The sequence below is a fragment of the Panthera leo genome, chromosome A2 (assembly GCF_018350215.1).
Source record: "Panthera leo isolate Ple1 chromosome A2, P.leo_Ple1_pat1.1, whole genome shotgun sequence".
Lineage (NCBI taxonomy): Eukaryota > Metazoa > Chordata > Mammalia > Carnivora > Felidae > Panthera > Panthera leo.
Genome location: NC_056680.1, coordinates 15,304,556 through 15,328,458, shown reverse-complemented (window position 1 = coordinate 15,328,458; position 23,903 = coordinate 15,304,556). Strand labels below are relative to the sequence as shown.

At 49.7% G+C, this 23,903-nt stretch overlaps 1 protein-coding gene across 2 annotated transcripts in view; it reads right to left on the bottom strand.

Annotated features, from left to right (window-relative positions):
• Positions 1 to 23,903, bottom strand: part of LIMD1 (LIM domain containing 1) — a 65,155-nt gene that overhangs the window by 9,266 nt on the left and 31,986 nt on the right. For both annotated transcript variants that reach the window (XM_042929074.1, XM_042929073.1), the window contains exon 3: positions 1,336 to 1,403. In XM_042929074.1, the coding sequence (XP_042785008.1) occupies positions 1,336 to 1,403 (68 nt within the window). The remainder of the gene's footprint in view (positions 1 to 1,335; positions 1,404 to 23,903) is intronic.

Sequence of the window (23,903 nt, the reverse complement as noted above, 5' to 3'; positions counted from 1 at the left end):
TCCCGGACCTACTGACTGGGAAACTCTGGGGTGGGACCCGGTGATCTGTGTGTTCACAAAGCCTTGCAGGGGACTCTGATGCAGGCTTAAGCCTGACACCAGCACTCTAGTCCTTAAACCCATTTTTTATGTTTTTAATGTTTTATTTATTTTTGAGAAGGACAGGCAGACAGAGACTGAATGTGAGTGGAGGAGGGGCAGAGAGAGAAGGAGACACAGAATCTGAAGCAGGCTCCGGGCTCCGAGCTGTCAGCACAGGGCCCGACGCGGGGCTCGAACTCACGAGCCGCGAGATCGTGACCTGAGCCGAAGCCGGACGCTTAACTGACTGAGCCACCCAGGCGCCCCTTAAGACAATTCTTAAAACAAGGTATGTACCGTACCATTTCTCAGATGGAAACAAGGGAAGCTCAGAGAGGGTAAGCGACCTGTACAAGGTCACACAGCCTATAAGGGGTAAGGATACGATTCAAACTCAAGTCTGGCTCTGGTTAGCCAATGCCTTCACTGTCAAAGAAACTTGGTAAAGACTCTCTACCTTACTTTACCAAAACACACAGGCACACGCAACTATAAGCAGTGGAACGGGAGAGACACCAGGTAGGCTCTGGACCACAGGCAGCTTCTGCACAGGCTTCGAGCCCCGGAGACGTGGGGCCTGGGCGGGCTGGCTTGACACACAGGTAGCGTGGCTGAGCCACACTGGCTTTGGGAAGCTAAGCGGGGCCCAGGGAGGCCGCGGCGGCACGAGGGTCAATGCTTGGCCACGTTCTGGGAGAGGTGGGAAGGAGGAGGGGCCGAGGACGAACCTAGGACGCAGATCTCAGGGAGGAGGACCCAAGGCGACCTGGTGTTTCTGCTTCAGACAAGTGGCTATGGAAAGGCTGGGGTGGCCGGCAGGTGCTGGCCGGGCTGGAGCTCGGGTCTGGGAGTCCCTGGCCCGTGGGTGGACTTCTGAAGCGTGACAGAGCCCGGATGCCCGCAGACAGCAGACAGGGTTCAAGGTAACGCAGGCCCGAACCCCAGGGCACAGGTTTAAGACAGAGCGGTGGGGGAGGCGGAAATGAGCAGAGCACAGGAGGACAGGCCAAGCGAGCCTGAGTCCCTCCCAAGCACAAAGCTCTGGGGTCTGTCCTCTGCTTCGGGGACAAGCACCACCCCAGGCATCCTCAGAAGGAAAGTCGGGACCCCCTTTCTCTGGCAGCGCTCCGTTTTCTGCCAGCACAGGAAACCCCGGAGAGAAACCACACTGTTGTACCCGGCCTGGGCCTCCCCACAGTCTCCCCCTGACTCCGGTCCCGACTCAGGGCAGGGGAAGTCCGGGGATGAACTCACCAGGAAGTCCTCCTCGCAAAACACCTTGCCGTTGACAAAATAAAAGGCTTTTCCTCTCAGCTTCCGGCCTGAGGAGAAAACGCAAAGGCGGCGTAAGAAGAAAATGTTGATACGAGGTGAAAAAAGGAGGAACAAAGGTAAAATGTTTTTAAGCAGAAACAAACGTGCAAAACAAATGTCAACCGTCAATAACGGTCCGTGATTGCTGAAAGCCGCCAGTGGCCGTGGCCGTGGCGATGGGCAGGCTGAGGCCGGGAGACCAGGCCCCTGGTGGGTGCCGTGTGGCAGGGGACCCCAGCACTGCCTTGGGACTCATCCCACACCCTCTTCCCCCACTTCCACTCTGCTGAGGAGGAAACCAGTGAGACATTTGGTGACAGGACGACAGAGGTGCGCTCAGTGGGGGTACAGGCTATAGTCCGTTGGGGAGCCGTTTCCCACAGGTATTTGGGACGTTATCTTTGACAGGTTCTCCAGGGGACATTGGTGACAACCTATCAGGAAAGTCCTGTAAATTGGTCACCTTTTTTTTTTTTTAACGCTTACGTATTTTTGAGAGAAAGAACGTGCGAGCAGGGGAGGGGCAGAGAGCCCGATGCGGGCCTCGAACTCACGAACCACGAGATCATGACTGGAGCTGAAGTTGGATGTTTAACCGACGGAGCCACCCAGGCGCCCCAACAGCTCAACTTTATTCTCCTTACTTCGTGTATCTTTTCATCTTTGCAACCACGGAAAATACACATTGTTGGACGGATAATGACTTTTCCTGTTTCCTCCTGATCTAAATGGGGCAAAAAGGAGTGGGAAAAATACAAAGCACCCTGGGCTCCTTAGATGTCGCTTTGTAGTTTCCGTAAAGCTAGGACGCTGACAAGAACAGCATACTTTATCAATTCCATTGACCCCTTATGAAAAAATACAGGGTCACATGTTCAAGGTGAAGCAGGAGCGTCTTTACGGGAGACCCTGGGGCTGTGACCCAGCAAGCAGCATTCTCAGATCTGAGAACACTGCCAGGGCCAGGCACAAAGCACACACGACAGACTCCGTGGAAGTTTCAAAAACTGAATGAAGTCTACACTGGTGAAATGACGCCCCTTGGAGCCAGGGTCCACAACGCGAAAGCAAAGTCATCAACGTCACAAACACTGACAGTGCTTGAGACAGAGACGTGACCTTGATAAACTACTGAGTGCCTCACCTGGGACTCCCAGAGCAAGCAAAGAGCACCAGGTGACGGAGAAAAGCCTGGTGATGTCGACCTGTTGGGAGCCTATAGAGGACTTGGGGAGTGTCAGTGCAGAGGAAAAGTCACAAAAAAGGAAATGCATTTAACTACAAAAGCAAAAAACCTCCAGATGGATTACAGACCTCAGTGTAAAAAAGGAAAAGTATCGTAAGAAAACGCGGGGCGCCTGGGTGGCTCAGTCGGTTAAGCGTCCAACTTCGGCTCAAGTCACGATCTCACAGTCCGTGGGTTCGAGCCCTGCGTCGGGCTCTGTGCTGACAGCTCGAAGCCTGGAGCCTGCTTCGGATTCTGTCTCCCTCACTCTGCCTCTCCCCCGTTTATGTTCTGTCTCTGTCTCTCAAATACAAATAAACATTGAAAAAAAATTTTTTTTAAAGAACTTTTTAATGCTCTGAATTTTAATGCTGCACTTCTTGGGGATATAATGTAGTTTCAACTGAGCCTCATAGGAGGAGGGTTTACCAACTGGTCTAACTGAAGGCAATGCATGCTTTCGTTGAAGAGATAAAAGGAAAGCCCGGCCGGAAGCCAGAAGATGGCTCCAATCCATGTAACAAGGCACTAGCATCTAAAACATAAAGAACACCAACCCACCAAGACAACCCAACGGAAAAAACGAGCGGAGGAGAAGCAGCGAAGGTGCAGAGAAGAGAAAATCTGTTAAACTCTAGGCAGTAACTATTTTAAAAGATGTTCAAACCCACCAGCAATCAGGATATGCAAACTAAAACCATGAGATGCTATCTCATTCCCAGATGGGCTCAAATCACTAAGCCTGACAGTACCGAGTCTTTTTTTTTTTTGAATGTTTATTTATTTTTGAAGGAGAGACAGCATGAGCAGGGGAGGGGCAGAGAGAGAGGGAGACACAGAATCGGAAGCAGGCTCCGGGCTCCGAGCTGTCAGCACAGAGCCCGACGCGGGGCTCAATCTCACGAGCTGCAAGATCATGACCTGAGCCGAAGTCTGACGCTCAACTGACTGAGCCACCAGGCGCCCCCTGAGTCTTTTTTTTTTTTTTAATGTTTATTTATTTTGAGAGAGAGCACGCACGTGCATACGAGTGGGGGAGGGGCAGAGAGAGAGAGAGAGACAGACAGAGAGAATCCTAAGCAGGCTCTGCACCATCAGCGCAGAGCCGGATGCAGGGTTCGAACCCACAAACCACAAGATCATGACCTGAGCGGAGATCAAGAGTCGGACGCTTAACTGACCCAGGCGCCCCCTGACAGTACAGAGTCTTGATGAAGGTGTGGGGACAACAGAAAAGCCTTTCACGCTGCTGGTGGGAGGGCCAATTGGCATGAGCCCTTTGGCAAAAATTTGGCAAGAGCCGATATCGCTGAAAATCCACACTACCCGCCACATACTCCTAAGGACGCCCCTTGAGAAGATGTCCCAAGGGCCATGTACGGTTGTTCACTACAGCACTGCAGTGAAAACCTAGACAGCCAGCAGCATCCATCCACGTCCCCGTCCACCCGTATAGAAAAACTGATAAAACACACTGAGGAAGAGGGGCACGTGGGTGGCTCGGTCGGTTAAGCGTCCGACTTTGGCTCAGGTCGTGATCTCGCGGTTCATGGGTTCAAGCCCCACGTCAGGGTCTGTGCTGACAGCTCGGAGCCTGGAGCCTGCTTCGGATTTTGTGTCTCCCTCTCTGTCTGCTTCTCCCCCACTCATACTCTCTGTCTCTCTCCCTCTCAGAAATAAACATTAAAAAAAATTTTTTAATAAGTAAATAAAAGGGGGTATAAAAGTGTGTTTGTGCGTGTTTGTACAGATATGGATACACAGGCTCACACACCTATATGATGGCAAAATTACACGTGTTCATACACGTCAGATGTATACCAGATGTTAATAGTCATTGTCTCTGGGTATAGAAAATGGGTGATCTTTAGTTTTTTTCCTACAATGACTATGTATCAATTTTCACAGCCTGAAACAAATTGTAGTGGGGTGAGGGAGTGTGAGAAGAGCAATGGGACATACGCTAGAAGGCCACAGTGCAAGTCTCTGGTTCTCCAAACCTTTTCTCCTGTCCTTCCCTCAAGCTAGTTACCCTCACTTCTAGAAGGTTCTAGAACCTTCACAAGTGTTTCCTGACTCTGCGAAACTAGGGTAATAAGAATGAGCACTTACAGCTAAGTGATTTCAGGGTTCACTAACAGAATCCCCTTTACGGCCATGGAAGTTCATTTTAATCATTTTACTTACTTATAACTTTCCCCTCTATGGGAACATTCTAGAGAATTCAAAGTTTTACAAAGGAAAATGATAACCAACTAGAGCATCCCCTCTCCACTCTTTGTCCCCACTAGGCACCTGGGTGAGAGCCTCCAGTCCCTCCCTGGCAACCAAGGCGACAAGGACACAAAGAGCCCACCACGAAGGAAGACGATGCCCACACTGTCTGACCACAAGTAAAGTCCAAGTCCAGCCCGGTGAGCGGGGCTCCCTTGTTTTGCTGCCCCTGGGTTCTGAGAGGAAAAGAGCCGAAGCTGCAGGTTCCAACGCGGCCACTGAAGAGAGCAGTGGGCCATCTGGAAACAGCACAGGACTTCCTAGACAGAGATGAGGCCTCTGGTCCAATGCTGAGAACACTGAGCTCTGATTCCAGGAATAGGGTCCAGGAAGTTCTAAGGAGCCTGAGCTGGGAATTAACTTTTTGTGTTAATAGAGGGGCATGTTACCTCTGTTCCAAAATCATAGAGGAAGATTATTAAACACGCCAGAGCACTGAGTGCTCTAGTGGTCTAAGAAACGCAAATCAAACGAGCTTTTTCACTTATAACATCAACAAAGATTTTTTCAGATGACAGCAGTCATTTATGACTGCTGCCCCTGCGTATTTCTGTAAGCTACTTAATGAGCATGTAAAATGATAAACTGCCCCCCCCCCCGGGGGGAGGCAACTCTAAAATGTTTCTCTCTGACTCACTGTGGCTGTCTGGGACTTTGCTTAAGGAAAGGATCAGAAATGTGGATAAATATTTACTTAGGTCCAAATTGGAAACCTGAGGAGAAGTGATTATATAAAACAGTACATCTAAATGATGCAATATTATGTAGTCATTTAAAATACCGTTCAATGGGGCGCCTGGGTGGCTCAGTCGGTTGAGTGGCCGACTTCAGCTCAGGTCATGATCTCGCGGTCCATGAGTTCGAGCCCCGCGTCAGGCTCTGTGCTGACAGTTCAGAGCCTGGAGCCTGTTTCAGATTCTGTGTCTCCCTCTCTCTGACCCTCCCCCATTCATGCTCTGTCTCTCCCTGTCTCAAAAATAAATAAACGTTAAAAAATAAATAAATAAATAAATAAATAAAATAAAATAAAATAAAATAAAATAAAATACCGTTCAAATAACTGCTATAGTGATGCTGCAAATGCTTTCACTATACAAAGTTACTCAAAATACCAGACAGAGACAGCACAAGCAGGGGAGGGGCAGAGAGACAGAGAATCCCAAGCAGGCTCTGTGCTGCCAGCACAGGGCCAGATGTGGGGCTCAAACCCACGAACTGTGGGATCATGACCTGAGCCGAAACCAAGAGTTGGTGGTTCAGTGGACTGAGCCACCCAGGCGCCCCCGCGTGTGCTTTCAAGAGGATAATTATTTAAAAGTGTCTAGTAAATGCAGCACTGGTATGTTGTATTAAGGGGAATTTCTCTTACTGCTTTAGACATTTCAACATTTGAAAAGTTTTTTCTAGTATCAGGGACACCAGTAGGTGGTATTAGAATTTCACTGTTTGCTTTTATACGCTCTTATAGCATGTATGTCTGGAATTCTGTATTCAGGAATTTGAAAAACAATACTGTAATTGTTGAAAGAAACCCCTGAAGTAATAGCATGAAAAGTAAGAAAGCAAGATCTAAAAACTGTGTATTTCAACTACGTAAAGAAGAAATTCAAAGAAAAAAAAAAAAAATCTGCCCAAGACCAATAGTGCCTCTGGTGGACATACGTGGTAACTGCATGGTTGCGGGGAGGAGGAAGGTATTTGCTAATTGTTTGCTTCTTTAGACTCTCCTGTGCTTCCCCAAACTTTTAAGAATGAGCAGGTAGGACTTTAATCATCCTTTACAAAACTGCCCAGCTGGCTAGACAAACACTGTGGCTGCCAGTCCCCAGAGCTGAGAAGTCCTGTGTCCAGACCCCAGGGGCCAAAGGAAGGGCTTAAAGGCTACATCTGCTTTTCCTTCATTCCAAAATAATAGTAGTAGTAGTAGTAATAATAATAATAATAATAATAATAATAATATATAATAAAATATATATTTAATACATTATAATATATACTTATATATAATATATTATATTGTTAATATGTAATATAGTATATTATTAATACACACTAACATTAATATATATCAATTATATATTAACATATATTATATAATATATTACTAATATAATAATTATATATCAATTATGTTATTAATAATATATAATTTATATTATTATTATTGAGGGGGCACCTGGGTGGCTCAGTCGGTTAAGCGTCCAAGTGTCCGACTCTTGATTTCTTCTCTGGTCATGGTCTCATGGTTTGGGAGAGCTTGAGCCCCACGTCGGGCTCTGTGCTAACAGCACAGAGCCTGCTTGGGATTCTCTCTCTCTTTCTCTCTCTCTCAAAATCAACTTTAAAAAAAAATCTTAAAATAATTGAGGGCTCCCCACAGGAAAACGGTGGGCGCGCTCTGAAGGACTCAAACTCCACTTTTTAGCTCAGCTTTAAATTTTTTTTTTTTTAACGTTTATTTATTTTTGAGACAGAGAGATACAGAGCATGAATGGGGGAGGGGCAGAGAGAGGGGGAGACACAGAATCTGAAACAGGCTCCAGGCTCTGAGCTGTTGGCACAGAGCCCGACGCGGGGCTTGAACTCATGGACCGCGAGATCGTGACCTGAGCCGAAGTTGGACGCTTAACCGACCGAGCCACCCAGGCGCCCCTTAGCTCAGCTTTAAAATACCATCTAAGTTCGGAAACTGGGTCCCACACCACATTTGGTAGTATTTTATCAGTAGGAGAAAACACAAACAAACCTAACATCTGTTGATTGCCTTCTGGGTTTCAAGTACCGTATTTAGAACTTTCCTATATTAACAAGTTTAAGGAACGTTAACATTGCCACATGTCACGGCATCATCACCCCCCTTTCTGCCCTTGTCTTACCATGTGCCTTCTATGGAGAAGTGCACGACCGCCCCCTGCAGGCTGCAGCAAGCATGGAAGGCATTTGCGCAGAATGAGGCAAAAATAACACCCCCGCGTCAGTATCACGGAGCAGGGCACATACACAGGAATTAATTATCCTTGGGAATCGCTGGAAATGACACCCCAGGACCACTCCCAACTTTCTGGGTTTCCTTTTCTTTTTAACGTTTATTAATTTATTTTGAGAGAGACAGAGAGACAGAGAGAGAGAGCATGCGCACACGCACAAGCAGGGGAGGGGCAGAGAGAGAGGAGGAGAGAGAATCCCAAGCAGGCTCCAAGCTAAAAGCACGGAGCCCGATGTGGGGCTTGAACTCACGAACTGTGAGATCATGACCTGAGCGGAAACCAAGAGTCGGACGCTTAACTGACTAAGCCACCCAGGCGCCCCTCCTTTTCTCTTCATACAAATGTGATACAGGACCACCTGGGTGGCGTAGTCAGTTAAGCGTCCAACTTCAGTTCAGGCCATGATCTCTCGGTTCATGAGTTCAAGCCCCGGGTTGGGCTCTGTGCTGACAGCTCAGAGCCTGGAGCCTGCTTCGGATTCTGTGTCTCCCTCTCTCTCTGCCCTTCCCCCACTCATGTTCTCTCTCTCTCTCTCTCTCTCTCTCTCTGTCTCAAAAATAAGCATTTAAAAAAACCCTTATATTAAAGCACTTTCTATGTACTGGGCACTTTACATTGTATCTCACTTCATTGGCTTGACAATTCTATAAAAGTCCCTTGTGACGGCCCTCACGAGGCTGTAATGTGTTTGGTGACTGGCTCCCATCTTCCAGTGCAGGCACAACGAGGGGAAGGTGGGGCCAGGCAGGGAAAGTATTCTTGAGCCTGACTCACTCCAGATCTGGCCAATGACACAGACACCAACTAAGCTGAGAATTCCTGGAATCCCTCCCCGTCCTCAAAATTCCATTGAGGTGCCGGATCCGGAACCCACGGACGTACACGCTGGGGGCAGCCAACCACCACTAGGTGGCACCAAACCACAGCCAGGACCGGCACGGGAGGGGCGGCACAGCGCACGGACTCCAGGCTGGCTGGTGGAGGCAGCCAGCTGGCTCGGGTCGTCGTCGCGCGCTCATCTCCAACGACGTGACCTGTACCTGAGGCAGTTTAGCGCCACCTACCCTGTTCATGCAACAGCCAAGTCAGTCAGGCAAACACCTACTGTGGCTACAAGGAGGTAGGAGAGATGGGACTTGAACGCGGCTCTCTGGAGCAAAGTCAGCAAGCACACTTCCCATCACACTAGACCCACTTTGTCCCCAAAGGAGTATCTCTCGGGGTGCCTGGGTGAGTCTTGATTTAGGCTCAGGTCATGATCTTACGGTTCGTGAGTTTGAGCCCCACAACGAGTGCCGTGGTCACACCGCAGAGCCTGCCTGGGATCCTCCTTCTCCCGCTCTCTGCCCCTCCCCTATGTGCATGCTCTCTCTCTCTCTCTCTCTCAAAAATAAGTAAATGTTTAAAAAAAAAATTTAAAAAGTGGGGCACCTGCATGGCTCAGATCATGATCTCACAGTTTGTGGGTTCAAGCCCCGCGTCGGGCTCCGTGCTGATAGCTCAGAGCCTGGAACCTGCTTTGGATTCTGTGTTTCCCTCGCTGTCTGCCCGCCCCCCCAGCCCCACTCATTCTCTCTCTCTCTCAAAAATAAATGAATTTTTTTAAATTAAATCAATCAAACAAACAAACCCAAAGGAGTATCTGTCAACTAGGCAGGGGAAAGGCGGATCTCCTGGCCTTCCCGCCAAACCTCCTCCTCACTCCACTGCCCTGCACGGGGATGAGCTCTGCCGTCCTCACTCACTTCCTACAGTGGCACCTGCCTAGAGGCGCGACACCAGGGAGCCGGCCGTGGCTGTGTCGGTGCTCATACAGAGGACAAAATGGAAGGGTCGAGGGGCTTAGTTCCATGCTTCAGAACCACCTGCCGAGCCCCATCCCCGGAGACTCTGACGTAGCAGGTCTGGGAGGGGCCTGAGAACGTGCCCCTTCCCACGTGAGGCTGCAGGCACTGGTCCGCGGACCACTCTTTGAGAACCGCTCCGATAGGGGCTGCCCCGGGCTGCTCTCTGAACCAGCATTCCCGCTTAACGTGATTCCTCCTGGTCAAACACCTAGTCACGTGCACACCAAAACCATACCAAATAAACAGTTTTCCCAGAGCTTTGGAAGAGTCATAGTTGCTCTTTATTTTTCCATCACAACAGCAGTTTATAAAATATTGATAAATAAGTGTACAAACTCGTCAAAAAGCCACCTCCTACGGACAGCAAATGGCTATTTTATATTTGCCCTCAGGGTCCCCTTCAGCTGAAAAGAGAAAAATGTGGATGAAGCCAGCGTAGCTGTGACAACAGTTACAGGTGTCGCAAAGAGAGGGCGGCCGTCTGAGCTGACAAATAAAACCTAACATTCTCCTTTCCTTCTAGAAATAGAAATGGCAGGGCGCCTGGGTGGCTCAGTCAGTTAAGCGGCTGACTTCAGCTCAGGTCACGATCTCGCAGTCCGTGAGTTCGAGCCCCGCGTTGGGCTCTGGGCTGATGGCTCAGAGCCTGGAGCCTGCTTCTGATTCTGTGTCTCCCTCTCTCTCTGTGCCTCCCCCGTTCATGCTCTGTCTCTCTCTGTCTCAAAAATAAATAAAACGTTAAAAAAAATTTTTTAAAAAAAGAAATAGAAACGGCTTGTCTACTCTGGAAAAGTAATTGGCCCTTAGCTGGAAGACTTCATCACAAATTTCACTGTCCAGAATACCTTCCCGAAGAAAAGTAAAAATGCAAGGTTTTCCGGATAATGAGAGGAGTTCCCTGCAGAAAGGAAGTACACATTAGCAACTGTTTAGATTCCGTTTTTATTGTAAAAATTAGCAACTGTTTACATTTTATTTTTATTGTGCTGTCCCAAGACGGTCACTTCTACCAGCTTGGTCGCCTTGGTCCCCAGCCCTAGGTAGCCATTCCTATGTAAATCTAAGTTAATTAAAATAAAATAACACTAAACATTCAGTTCAAGGACTTGAACGAGAACATTTCAAGTAGCCAGTGGCCACTTGTGACCAGGGCAGCTAGGGAACATTTTTGCTTTATCGCACAAAATTCTCCCCGATCTGCTTCTTCAAACAGCTTCGTCCAGAACAGGTTAACCCTTAATGAACTCCTAATACCAACCAAGTGAAAAGCCAATCAAATTGGTTCAGTGCAAATGAACCGACCAACCTGGATTTCCTAGGCTCGCACAGCCTCAGGGGGCCGAGGAACCAGGAAGAAGGTGGAAAACAGAAAAGCACACAGGAGAGGGTCCTTGGCTTTGCCACTTTCCCAGAAACCAGAGGTTGGCCGGTCACCTGACCCTGGGGATTCCTTGGTAGAGGGTGCTGTGGAGAGGGAGAAAGCAGGGGGTTCGCAGTAGGGAGCCCAATGAGGTGCTGGCTCATACTAAGTGTTTAGCGGAAGTCACTGTTGCCAGGATCCCATCAAGACCTTCAGTTTCCTCACCGGAAACCTACATGAGCTAAAAATCTCATCCGCCCCCATCTCTCTCTGCCCAAACCCTCCGGGTCGCCCCTTCTTTCTCAGTCTACCTGCGGTAAAGGGCCAGGTTTTTGTTTTGTTTTTCATTTCCATCTGTCAGACTTCTTTTCTTGGAAAATACAACAGTGTGGGAAAATGAAACATCAAAGCCAGGCTCCAATCTACTCCGTCAAATTGTTGCAAACATTTCTAAAGGGTCACAATTTCTGCGCTTCTCGCCTTACTGACCACACTGTCGGAGACCACGCTACGAGTAGACCCGCTCCACAACCCAATTCTCTTCTCACTGGCTGCTCCCAAGTCTTTTTTTTTTTCTTTCCTTACAGTTTTACAAACCCATCTCTCTTTTGTTTTCCATTCCTACTACTCCAGACAATGATCATCTGGATCAGAGAACGCTGTACAGAGAAAAAAATCCTGGAGACCTGCAGAGGGTCTCCTTTGAGTATTCAGCAGGTCTTGGATCAGCACATGCCTGTGAAGAAACTAACCAAGCCCGGGGAGAAAGTCACCCACAAGGGCCGAAAACAGTGCCTATTCCCACCAGCCAGAGTGGGAAAACTTGTAATCCGTGAGAACTGGGTATTGAGTGAAATGCTCAAGAAGGTTTTGCCCTGGAGCCCTCTGCTCCAGAAACATCGTTGTCTCCAGATAACTTACCTACATCCCTGAAAAGCTCAAGAAGATTCAAAGGAATACAAAAATACCCAGGACTCAACAAGGTGAAATTCACAATGTCTGGCATCCAGTCAAAGATTACCAGGCACACAGAAAGGCAAGACAGACAACCCATAATTAAGAAAACAGTCAATCTACGGAAATCAAGGCAGATCAGACACATATCTTCGAGTCACTAGAAAAAGAGACACAAGTTATTGCTACCATATTTCATATGTCCAAAAAGTTAAATAGCGACATGGAAAATCTTTAAAAATGCCCATATTGAGTGGCCAAAGATGAAAACTAAAGTATCGGAGATGAAAAACACTTTGGATGGGATTAGGACACTGCACACTACAAGGGAAAAGATAAGTGGATCTAAAGGCTTAATAATAATAAAAACTGGCTGTTCAATGGCCAAAATGAAACATTCGTTTGAGAATGAAACATTCTTCCTCAAAACGTAAAAGAATTTTAAGAATAAGAAGAACATAAGGGAGTTGTGAGACAACCTTAATTAAGATTTAATTTACAGGCCAATTTATTAAATTTAACAAAGAGTCGTCAAAAGGGGTAACATAGTCCCTGAAGGAGAGGAGAGGGCAGGGGGAAGGCGCGGCAGAAAAACGTGAAGAAGCAGCGACCAGAAATGTTCCGGATTTGGCAAAGACTATAAACTCACACATCCAAAAAGCTCAACAAACCCCAAGCATGGGAAACATACAAAAGACACCAAGAGACATCATGATCAAATTTCTCAAAATCAATGACAGAAAACTTAAAAGCAGACAGAGAAAGAAGATACGTTACCTATAGAGAAACAGAGATAAAGTGGACATCGGATTTCTGATGAAAACAATGAAACAATATCTTTATTTTATTTTTTTTAAATGTTTATTCACCTTTGAGAGAGAGACAGAGTGTGAGCGGGGGAGGAGCAGACAGAGAGGGAGACACAGAATCTGAAGTAGGCTCCAGGCTCCGAGCCGTCAGCACAGAGCCCGATGTGAGGCTCAAACTCATGAACCATGAGATCATGACCTGAGCCGAAGTCGGCCGCTTAACCAACTGAGCACCTAGGTGCCTCATGGAACAATATCTTTAGAAATTAAAAAAAAATTTTTTTTAACGTTTATTTATTCTTGAGAGAGAGAGAGACAGAGCATGAGCAGGGGAGGGGCAGAAAGAGAGGGAGACACAGAACTCGAAGCAGGCTCCAGGCTCCGAGCTGCCATCACAGAGCCCGACGCGGGGCTTGAACTCACGGACCGTGAGATTATGACCTGAGCTTAACTGACTGAGCCACCCAGGCGCCCCTCGAACAATATCTTTAAAGAAGTAGAAGAAAAAATTATCAACCTAGAATTCTCTAGCCCCAGAAAAAATGTTCTTGAAACTCAAAAATGAAATAAAGATGAATTCAGACATACAAAAGCTGAAAGGATTCATTACCAGCAGATCTGCACTATTAAAAAAAAAAAAAAGCTGAAGGCCTTTAAGCAGAAGGAAAATGGTACCAGATGAAAATCTGGATCTAAACAAGAAATGAAAAAGACCAGAAATAGCAACAACTGCATGGATAAATGAGATTTTTTTCTTATTAGTTAAATCGCTTTCAAAGATAATTGACTAGAGCAATGGAAAAAAAAACAATTGAGGGACCAGAAACTAACCCTTACTTTTAGGGTCAATTCATTTTGGACACATTTGCCAAGACAATCCAATGGAGAAAGAGTAGTCTTTTCTTTTTCTTTGTTTTTTCATGTTTATTTATTTTGAGAGAGAGAGCGCGAGGGTGGGCACACAAGTGGGGAGGGGCAGAGAGACAGAGGAGAGAGAGAACCCCACGCAGGCTGTGCACTGATCTCATGGGACTGTGAGATCATGACGTAAGCTGAAACCAAGAATCAGATGCTTAACCGACTGAGTCACCCCGATGTCCCAATAGTAGTCTCTTCAACAAACAATGCTGGGAACACTTCATATCCATGTGCAAAAGAATGAAGTGGAACCCCTACCTCAAACCATATAAAAACCAACTCAAAATAGATTAAAGACTTCAACTTAAGAGCTAAGACTATAACATTCAGAAGAAAATATGGGCATGAGTCTTCATGACCTTGGGTTGGGCACTGTTTTCTTATACAAAGCACCAAAAACATAAGAAACAAAAGAAAAAAAATAGATAAATTAGACTGCATCAAAATTTAAAACTTTTGTGCTGCAAATAAGAACATCAAGAAAGGGAAATGACAGTGCATAGAAGGAGAGAAAATATTTACAAATCATATACTAGACACTCATATGCAACACATATAAAATCTATCAAAACTCAAAAATAAAGGGATTAAAAACCCAATGAAAAAATGGGTAAAGGATCTGAACAGACATTTCTCCAAATAAGACATGCAAATCAGTCCATGAAAAGATCAGGGCACCTGGGTGGCTCAGTTGAGCGTCTGACTTGGGCTCAGGTCATGATCTCACGGATTGTGAGCTCGAGCCCCGCACCAGCTCGCTGCTGTCAGCACAGAGCCTGCTTCCGATCCTCGTCCCCCACTCTCTGCCCCTCCTCTACCTGCACTCTCCCAAAACATAAATGTTTTAAAGAAAGGTACTCAACATCATTAGTCAGGAAAACGCAAACCAAACCGCACTGAGATTCAACTTCACATTAGGATGGTTAAGAATCAAAGGGTCAGATAATCACAAGTGTTGGCAGGGATGTGGGGATGCTGAAATCCTCACACACTGCTGGTAGGAATGGAAAATGCTGCAGCCACTTTGCGAAACAATTCCTCAAAAAATTAAACACAGGAGGACAGCACCTTGGAGAGCGGCATTCACCAAGGTGGGGAGGAAAGGCGAGGGTGACGGGCACCAGGAAGGGCAGGCGTGTTCCGTGGGGCCAGGAGGCTCTGCGGGATGGCGGGTGGAGGAGGCAGCGGCGAGACGGAAGACAGGCAAGGAGTCGGAGCTGGCTTAAGGAATGGGTTCAATGCTAAGCGAAGGAACTGGACTGTGCCGTTAAGGCAAGAAGTGGCAGAGGCCTCCGAGCCGGGGAGTGGTCCCCACAAAGCTGTGCTCAAAGGCCGGCTGTGTGGATGGAGATGGCAGGCCAGCGAACAGGACCCAAGACAGTCGGGAGGGATCAGCAGGGATCCACATAAGAACCAGAAGGGTCTTCCCCAAATGGGGCCTCCCGGGACCCTGCTGGCATCGTTCAACCCGACAATGGTGGCTGTGCTGCTCTGCTTGGGCACAGCTGTCCCCACTGCCCTGATCACAGGGAAGCCTGCACCCTCTGCTCCAGCACCGCACCTGCCGGACTCCCAGGCCGGTCAGTGCCCCGGAGGTGCATCCGGTCCTTGAAAACCCGGCCACGGGATCGCCACCCAGCCTTGGTGCCTTCTCGGAACAGAGTCCGGCAGCCACGTGGTGAGGGTTCTCCTCCCCTTTAAACTCAACGGGCAGGAAGGCTGTGCTGATTTTGACTCATCAAAGGCAACAGGATCTTATGCAGCACGCAGAACAATGAGGAAGAAGGCATAGGATGTATATACTTCTAAATGGAAAACGCAGGGCAGCAGAGTGAACACAGGGAGACAGCAACGAGCTCGGGCACAGCTCTGCGGGCACGGCAGACGTGTTTTGGTCTTGTTTCGGTATTTGGCGATAGGTAACTTTCTTCTCCCGTATGTATTTTCTTTTTCCGTGTGACTATATTACCTTTGCGATGTATAAAGTACGAAACATAATAAGCTTCACTGACCATCTCATATCCATAAGGGAATTAATAAGGTTTAGGAATGAGAGACTTTACCTGCACTGTGCGATATGGTAGCCACTGGCCACATGTGGCTATTTACATTTAAAACTTCAATTAAAACAAAAAATGACGTAGGGGCGCCTGGGTGGCTCAGTGGGTTAAGTGTCCGACTTGAGCTCAGGTCATGATCTCAGGCTCCGGGAGTTCAAGCCCCGCGCTGGTGAAGCCTGCTTCAGATTCTGTGTCTCCCTCTCTCTCTGCCCCTCCCCGCCCCTTGCACTCGGCCTCTCTCTCTCTCTCTCTCTCAAAAGTAAATAAACATTAAAAATTTTATCAAGAGGAAGCAAAATAAAATACGATGTTCGATTCCTCAGTCACACTGGCCACATTTCAAGTGCTCAAAAGTCACGTGTGGCCATTGGCTGCCACAGTGGATGCTTCAAATCTAGAGTTCAGGAAATAGGGAGCTAGAGGCCAAAGGAAGGTGAGGCAAACTTGAGGACCACAGACACATTCCCGGGTGACTGTGGCAGATCCCCCAGGATGTCCATCATGCACATGCACACAGGCCTCGGAAGCAGGATCCGTGCAGGTGCAGTCAGGGGTCCGCATCGTACAGGAGCATAGAAGCCCCATGGGCTCCATGATGGAGGCTGTGGGTGCAAAGAAATCGTCAGTGAGGGGACACAAAGGAGGGAGGAAGTAGGGAGGGAAGGGACGACAATGCAGAAGAAATACGAAAGGGTCCTTATTAGCCAGAGGTCTGCAGAGGCATGGAACCTGGAGGGTATATGCATATGTGTGCACATGCATGTGTAGGTGTGCACACGTGTATGCACACCCATGTGTATATGTATAGACAGAAACAGAGAGATTTATTAAAAGGAATTGGTTCAGGGGTGTCTGGGTGGCTCGGTCGGTTAAGCGTCTGACTTCGGCTCAGGTCATGATCTCGTGGTTCGTGAGTTTGATCCCCACATCGGGCTCTGTGCTGACAGCTCAGAGCCTGGAGCCTGCCTCGGATTCTGTGTCGCCCTCTCTCTCTCTGCCCCTTTCCTGCTCATGCTCTGTTTTGGTCTCTCTCTCTCTCTCTCTCTCTCTCTCTCTCTCAAATATAAATAAACATTTAAAAAAATTAAAAAAAAAAGGAACTGGGTCACATGATTATGGAGGCTGACAAGGGCACCAAGATCAGCAGTAGGCAAGCCACAGGCCCTGGAAGAGCTGATGGTGTCATTCCCGTCCGAAAGCAGGGAAAATGGATGTCCCTGCTCAAGGCAGTCAGGCACGAAGAAATCCCTTACTTGTGGGAAGGTCAGCTTTTCTGGTTCCGTGCGGGCCTTCAACTGATTGGGCAAGGACCACCCGTGTCAGGGGGGGGAAAAAAAAATCTGCTTCGCTCACTCGGCCTACCAATTGTTACTCTCCTCCAGAAACATCCTCACAGACACATTCAGAATAACGTTTGACCAAACGCCCGGGCACCTGTGGCCCACTCCAGCCGACACACTGAATGCACCACCACGGGGCCAGGGTTGGGGACAGAAATTTAAGAGAATATTTGAGAGACAGAACATTTAAGAAAGCAAAGAACAGACACTCTTGGCAAGAGAGCCAAAGAGACCCAAGTAGCGTCTATGGTGCCAGGGTAAAGTTCAGACCTCCAAAAAAGACCTTATTCCCCAAACCCAGAATGCTGGCTCAGAGATGAGGCACCGGGTACAATGTCTTCATGCTAATTAGGGCGCGGTGCCCCCCCCACGTACCAGAACACCCACCCAAACCGTGTGTGTGTGCTGTCACGCACCTGGAACGTACGTGTTGCAAGTAGGCGTGGGTTACGCAGGAGTCACCCCCTACAGTACAGGGCTCCAATACCCCAGACCCTGCTAATTAATGTCACAGGCATGAAGAATCTGATGTTTCCCACTGTCAGGGACCTCACGGCCTCTGGACCCACAAAGTCTGATCTGGGAAACCAAGTCTGGCCCCGAGTCAGGGGCCTCGGCACAACCGGCTTTGCTAGAGACGAACACGAGAGACCCTTGTAACAACGCACCAAGTCGATGTTGCCCCTCTGCCCTCTGCCGACCCACACAGCCCTTTGCCCGGCTCGTCTATTTTGGTTGCTTCCTGATTTCTTCCTCGCCCACTGGCTTCCTTGAGCCCGTGCCTACTCTTCCTTTCTCACATTCTTGATCCCCGGCGTTTTCCTTGGATGCAGCTGACTCATGCGGCTTACTCACAACTGCTGAATGTGGCGAGAAACACTGGCGTGAGCCAACGGCTCAGAAATTCAGGCATCAAAGCCTTTAATCCAGGTCTCTCGTATCTCCCCTCTTCCAAGCCTCAGGCTGTTCTCCTGCGTTCACAACCAGAGAATCTCTGAAAACCCAGCTTCTGCCACCGCACAGCCCCAACACAAGAGTGCAGTGCGCGGCCAGCGTCCTGTCTCTGACACGCGTTCTCTCCGAGCAAGGGTAATCCGACACTAACGCGGTGGCGGGAGCAAAGGCTGTGGGTCCACACGGTCCTGGGCTCGGGCGCGGAGCACGCTACTTAACAGCGAGGTCACCAGCCACAAGCAAACTGCACTCCCAAGCCCCTGTCTGCCTGCCTGTAAAAGGAGGCCGACAATAATGCTGAACTCACTGGACTGTTCCAGATTTAGCGAGCTCCCGTGGGTGGAAGGCTTGGTGTGGGGGCAGGTCAACAGCAAGCTGGGCAGCTCATCTACAAGCTACTTATAAATATTGTGATTACTGGTTTAAGGAAGCAGTCCAGCTGTGAATTAAAGCAAGACCTCCCTCGTGCTGGCTCCGCTATTTCAGAATCTGTGAGCGTTTTCGAACGCTGGGTGGATGAGGTTGCATACAAAGTCAACGAGAAAAGGAAACATGGGGCGCCTGGGTGGCTCAGTCGGTTGAGCGTCCGACTTTGGCTCAGGTCATGATCTCACAGCGTGAGTTCGAGCCCCACGTCGGGCTCTGTGCTATCAGCACAGAGCCTGTTTTGGATCCTCTGTCTTCCTCTCTGTCTGCTCTCTGTCTGCCCTCTGCCACTCGGGCTCTCTCTCCCTCCCAAAAATAAATATGAACACATCAAAAAAAGAAAGTACCCATGATCTCAGAGGCAGCATTTAAACTTCCTAAGAAAACAAAATAGCTGACGAGCACCCTCCCAATTCTAGAACCTACTGGATGATGGACCACCAATCACCAACCACTGACTTACTCAAGAACCCCCGTTCCACGACGCTGGCCTTAATTCTGGCTGTTTTCCTTACCTGCGGTAATGACGAGGTACTTTTTTTAGATTTCTAGATACAGATTTTTCGTAACTCAGACTCCCATGACTGGGTCTAAAGGGGTAAGAGTTCACTATGAAATTCACTCGCAATCTTTAACCTCCCCCAGGGTTTGGTTTTTGGAAGGTGGGATGGGCAACGGCATATGGTCCTCACTTTACGGTGTGCTTTCCCCGAGGCGTGATGGGCAGGTCACCGTGCACGCCCCCCACCCCCCCCAGGGTAGGAGAACTAGGTATGGCACTGAAAGCCACCTGTTCTGGCCGTGACTTGCACATCCCAACACTGTCCCCTGAGTGGACGCCGTTGATTCGCAGTGGTCCTTCTCTGAGACCAGGCCTATGTGGGCAACAGTTTCCGTCCACCTGGACCTGCCCCCCATCCCACGCCCAGGCCCGGGCCCTCGTGTTCTCTGGGCCTCAGGGAGGGAGAGAACACGCATGGAATCTCCTATCTGATCGCTCATTCCCAGCTGGTACAGAGGAAACATCAGAGCAGCCATGAACACGCACATGGCCAACAGGCTTCACCTGGACTCCAGGATGGGGGCTGTCTAGTCTTGGAACAACAAAAGCTGACGTTTTAGATCTAAAACTGCCTGCAGCAAGGACACAGAGCCTTGCCTTCCTTCTCCCTCACCGTCTGTTCTGGAAGGTGCCAGAGCCCCACTCTGGAGAGCCCCTCTTGACCCACACGTCCAGACCCACACCTTTCCTTCCGCCTCATTCTACCTCTCTCAGCCACAGCCGGGCGCCAGCTTCTCCTCGGGCCACTCGACACCCGGCGTCAGACACGGCGTGGCCGCTGGCCAAGGCCAGGCCTGCCCCCTGCGCTGACCCTCCTCCTGCTCCACGCTGTGCCAATGGCTTTCTCGGGGCATCCAGCTGAGGGCACAGCCACTGGAGAGCAGGACCCGAGGCGGGGAGAAGGGAGACGCCCCACATCTCCATGGCAACCACACACACTGGCCCCCCCTGCCCCCGGAGGAGCAGTTGAGAAAGGAGGGACTTGAGCAGACCACACAAAGGTCCACACGCCACACCCTGAATGCTTGCTTCCGGGCAGGACACCAAGGAAACAATTCAGCAGAGGAAAAAGGGGGTGCAGGCAGGGGGCGGGCTCTGCGGAACAACCGGCAAACCCCACACGAGCTGAGCGCCATAGACCTACGGCACAACGCAGCCAATTGCTCTGCGACTGTTAAAATCATCATGATCCACACTGCAGAGACGCGGATGGGTCCACGGCACGTTCGATCACAAAGGACGGAACATGACTTATATGCTATGATCACAGCTCTACAAGCCGGGTATACCTCTGGGCAAAACCTGGAAGGGAAAACATACGAGTAAAGACACCTGTGCTAGAATCACACACCCAGGTCTCTGCCCTTGAAATTCTCTTGGGGGCGGGGGGGGGGGGCGCGAGTGCCTGGGTGGCTCAGTCGGTTAAGCGTCCGACTCAGTTTCAGATCATGATCTCACGGTTTCGTGAGTTCAAGCCCCGCATCGGGCTCTGTGCTGACAGTAGGGAGCCTGCTTGGAATTCTCCCTCTCTCGCTCGCTCTCTCGCTCTTGCTCTCTGCCCCTCCCCCACTCACAATGTCTGTCTCTCTCAAAATTAAAAAAAAAAGAGTGGGATGCTTACCCAAATGAGCCACCCAGGCGCCCCAAGCTAGATCATCTTCATAATGAAATGGGAAGACAGAAAACACACACCTGTATACTCACTAACATATACACTAACCGACCAGAGAAAGTGGGATATGCAAAGCTAATTAGATCCAGGAGCCCTGGATTCCCGTGCCAGCTCTGTTGGTAGGTCTTTAATCTTGAGAAATTCTCTTCCCCTCTCTGGGCGCCCATGTTCTCTTCTACCAGCGACGGGGGGGACCGGGCCCGGCCCCGGCCGAGCCATCTGCGCGGGGCCGGTGTTCCCAGAGATGCACCTGAGGACTGGCAGGGCCAGGACACGGAGCACCCAGGTGCCTCCTGCTGTTGAAAATAGTCACAGGGCAGCAATAAGTCAACTGCACAAGGGCAAATCACCTCTAGTGCCCAAGAGACGCCGCTCAGACGCGTGCCTGGGTCTCCAACCGCTCCCGGCGGGCGCGGGGGAAGCTGTGTTCACACACCACAGGAGCGTGCAGGCCCTTGGCCAACAGGAATGTGTGGCACTCGCTTTCTGAAGGAGTCCTGTCCTCACCTCTTCAGCGACTCTGTTCCAGGGCCTGGCCTGCCGGCTCCAAAGTCACAGAGAGTGACCTCACGGTCTACAGGACAGCATCAGTCAGAAAGCAGGGCATGCCAAGTTCAAGTTCAAGGGGGGGTGGGGGGAGGACGGTTTCTTCCTGCTAGGGGAACGGGGAAGACTTCCTGGAAGAGGCAGCCTTTGAGCTGGCTGCTCTAACGGCTGGACAGAACTTACATGTATGAAGTGAGTGGGGAGAGCAGACCTAGGGGGCAGTGTGATCAGGGAGAAGGAAGTAGAAAAGAGAGTTCAGTTTGTGATAAATTACGGGAAGCATTAAGCCAGAGAGCAGACCACAAGGGCCTTAGAGGCCACACCAAGAAAATCCCCAACCAGCTGTGTTTGCCTGAAGTGTTTGCACCTGCCATCATTTGACGATAAATTCAACCCGTCATGGAACCGACAGGTGGCCAGGCAGCCACGAGTGGCACCCACGGACTTTTCGGTGCCCACCCCTGACCCCCGAGAACCTTTCTTTGTTCAAATGGCAATTGCTTGAGATGAAAGACAGCTTCCACTTAATATTTTCTTTTTTCCCCGGAAAACAGCAAATATTGAGAACCAGTTGTAGGAGCCAAAAGGCAAAGATAATTTTTTTTTATGTTTATTTATTTTTGAGAGAGAGAGAGAGTGAGTGAGTGCACAAGCAGGGGACTGGCAAAGAGAGAGAGGGAGGCACAGAATCCGAAGCAGGCTCCAGGCTCTGAGCTGTCAGCACAGAGCCCGACGCGGGGCTCGAACCCACGAACCGCGAGATCATGACCCGAGCCGAAGTCGGATGCTCAACCGACTGAGTCAGGCGCCCCAAAGATAATTTTTTTAGCAAGAGGCAGGATCCCAACTCTTGTACAGATAAGACCCAAACACATGGCCAAGGATTTAATTTAACTGATCAGTTAATGCGGGCAGCAGGAAGATGTTACATCTGGGATAGCGCAGAGAACGCCGGCTACGTGGCCATCAGACTTGCTGAAATACACTTGCTTCAGCAGAAGGGAAACCAACCTCCACAGGGCGACCGGCAATTGCATCCTCCCCCAGACACAGTCTGCATCGTTAGGGACAAGAATCGTGGTCGCCACCAGGATTCTACAACTTACACGGTGTGTAGTGTGGCTCAAAGACAAGGAGAAGCCAGGGGCCCAGGGAAACCGATCCCCGGACGACGCCCACACTTCCACTGCGGATGCTCAGCAGAATTCCGACTCACCTCCAAGGCTTTCACGTTTTCCCCGCAAAGGGGAATACTCATCAATGCACGAACCGTGGCCTCTCCGGCACGCGTCTTATGGGAAATCGCAGCGAGGACGCACGTATGAGGTTTCGAACCCGGGCGTATGCCTAGCCATCATCACAGCTTGGCAGGCTGGGAGCCGGGTCCGTACCCAGCCGGCTGACTTTAGACTGGGAAGCAGGAGGCTCTCAGGGTGCCGCAAACCAGCCAAGAGCAAATCTCTCCCCCTCCTTGCACTAATCCAGACACTCAGGCCTGACCACACCCTGGAGTCGCCTGAGGAGACAGGAAGAGCACTCTTGCCCATGCTAGAAACTCCACCCCCAGCGCTCCTGATTTTGCCGGTCAGCATGGGACTGGTGCATCACCGGCTTTTCAAATCCCCTGGGGAGGGGCGCCTGGGTGCCTCAGTCGGTGAAGTGTCGGATTCTTGATCTCGGCTCAGGACATGGTCTCACAGTTCATGGGTTCGGGCCCCACGTCAGGCTCTGGGCTGACAGCTCAGAGCCTGGAGCCTGTTTTGGATTCTGTGTCTCCCCCTCTCTCTGCCCCTCCCTGGCTCATTCTCTTTCTCTCTTTCTCTCAAAAACAAATAAACATTAAAAAAAAAATTTTTAAGCCCCTAGGGGAGGGGCACCTGGGTGGCTCAGTCCAACTCTTGATCTTAGTTCAGGTCATGATCTCACGGTTCATGAGTTTGAGCCCCCCATCAGGCTCTGGGCTGGCATCATGGAGCCTTTTTGGGATTCTCTCTCCTTTCTCCCTGCCCCTCCCCTGTGTGCTCGCTAGCTCTCTTTCTCTCTCTCTCAAAAATAAATAAACTTTAAAAAAAAGAAAAAGAAAGAAAATCTCCTAGGGGATTCTAGTGAAGAGCCAGGATTGAGAACCACTGGGCCAGATAACAAGACCCCTTTGTCCCAGACGCTCCGGCTTTATCGTACTGTTTCCTTGTCATTGATAGCCGCTAGCCTCAGCACAGGACCAGAGAACATCAGCGGGGTGTTTTCTAAAAAAATCCTCCTCAAAATTAACCTTCAGTAGAGACCATAAAACAAGCACAACTCCTGACCTGGTCAGACTTGGCAAACATCGCGAATGTGCTAGAATCTTCCACTGCGCTTGCCATCAACGCAATGAGCAGTCCGCGGGGCTGAGCGCAGGCCTGGTCTCCTAATTTGCGTGTACAGAGTGGAGAGCCCTTTAGGCGTGTGCGCTCACAGGCACTGACGCCTTGGTGCACACACGGGCATTCATGCACACGCTCACACTTCACACCCACAGAGGAGCCTCCAAATCAAAGAGTGGGGTCCCAGAATTATAAAAGGGCCCCGCCT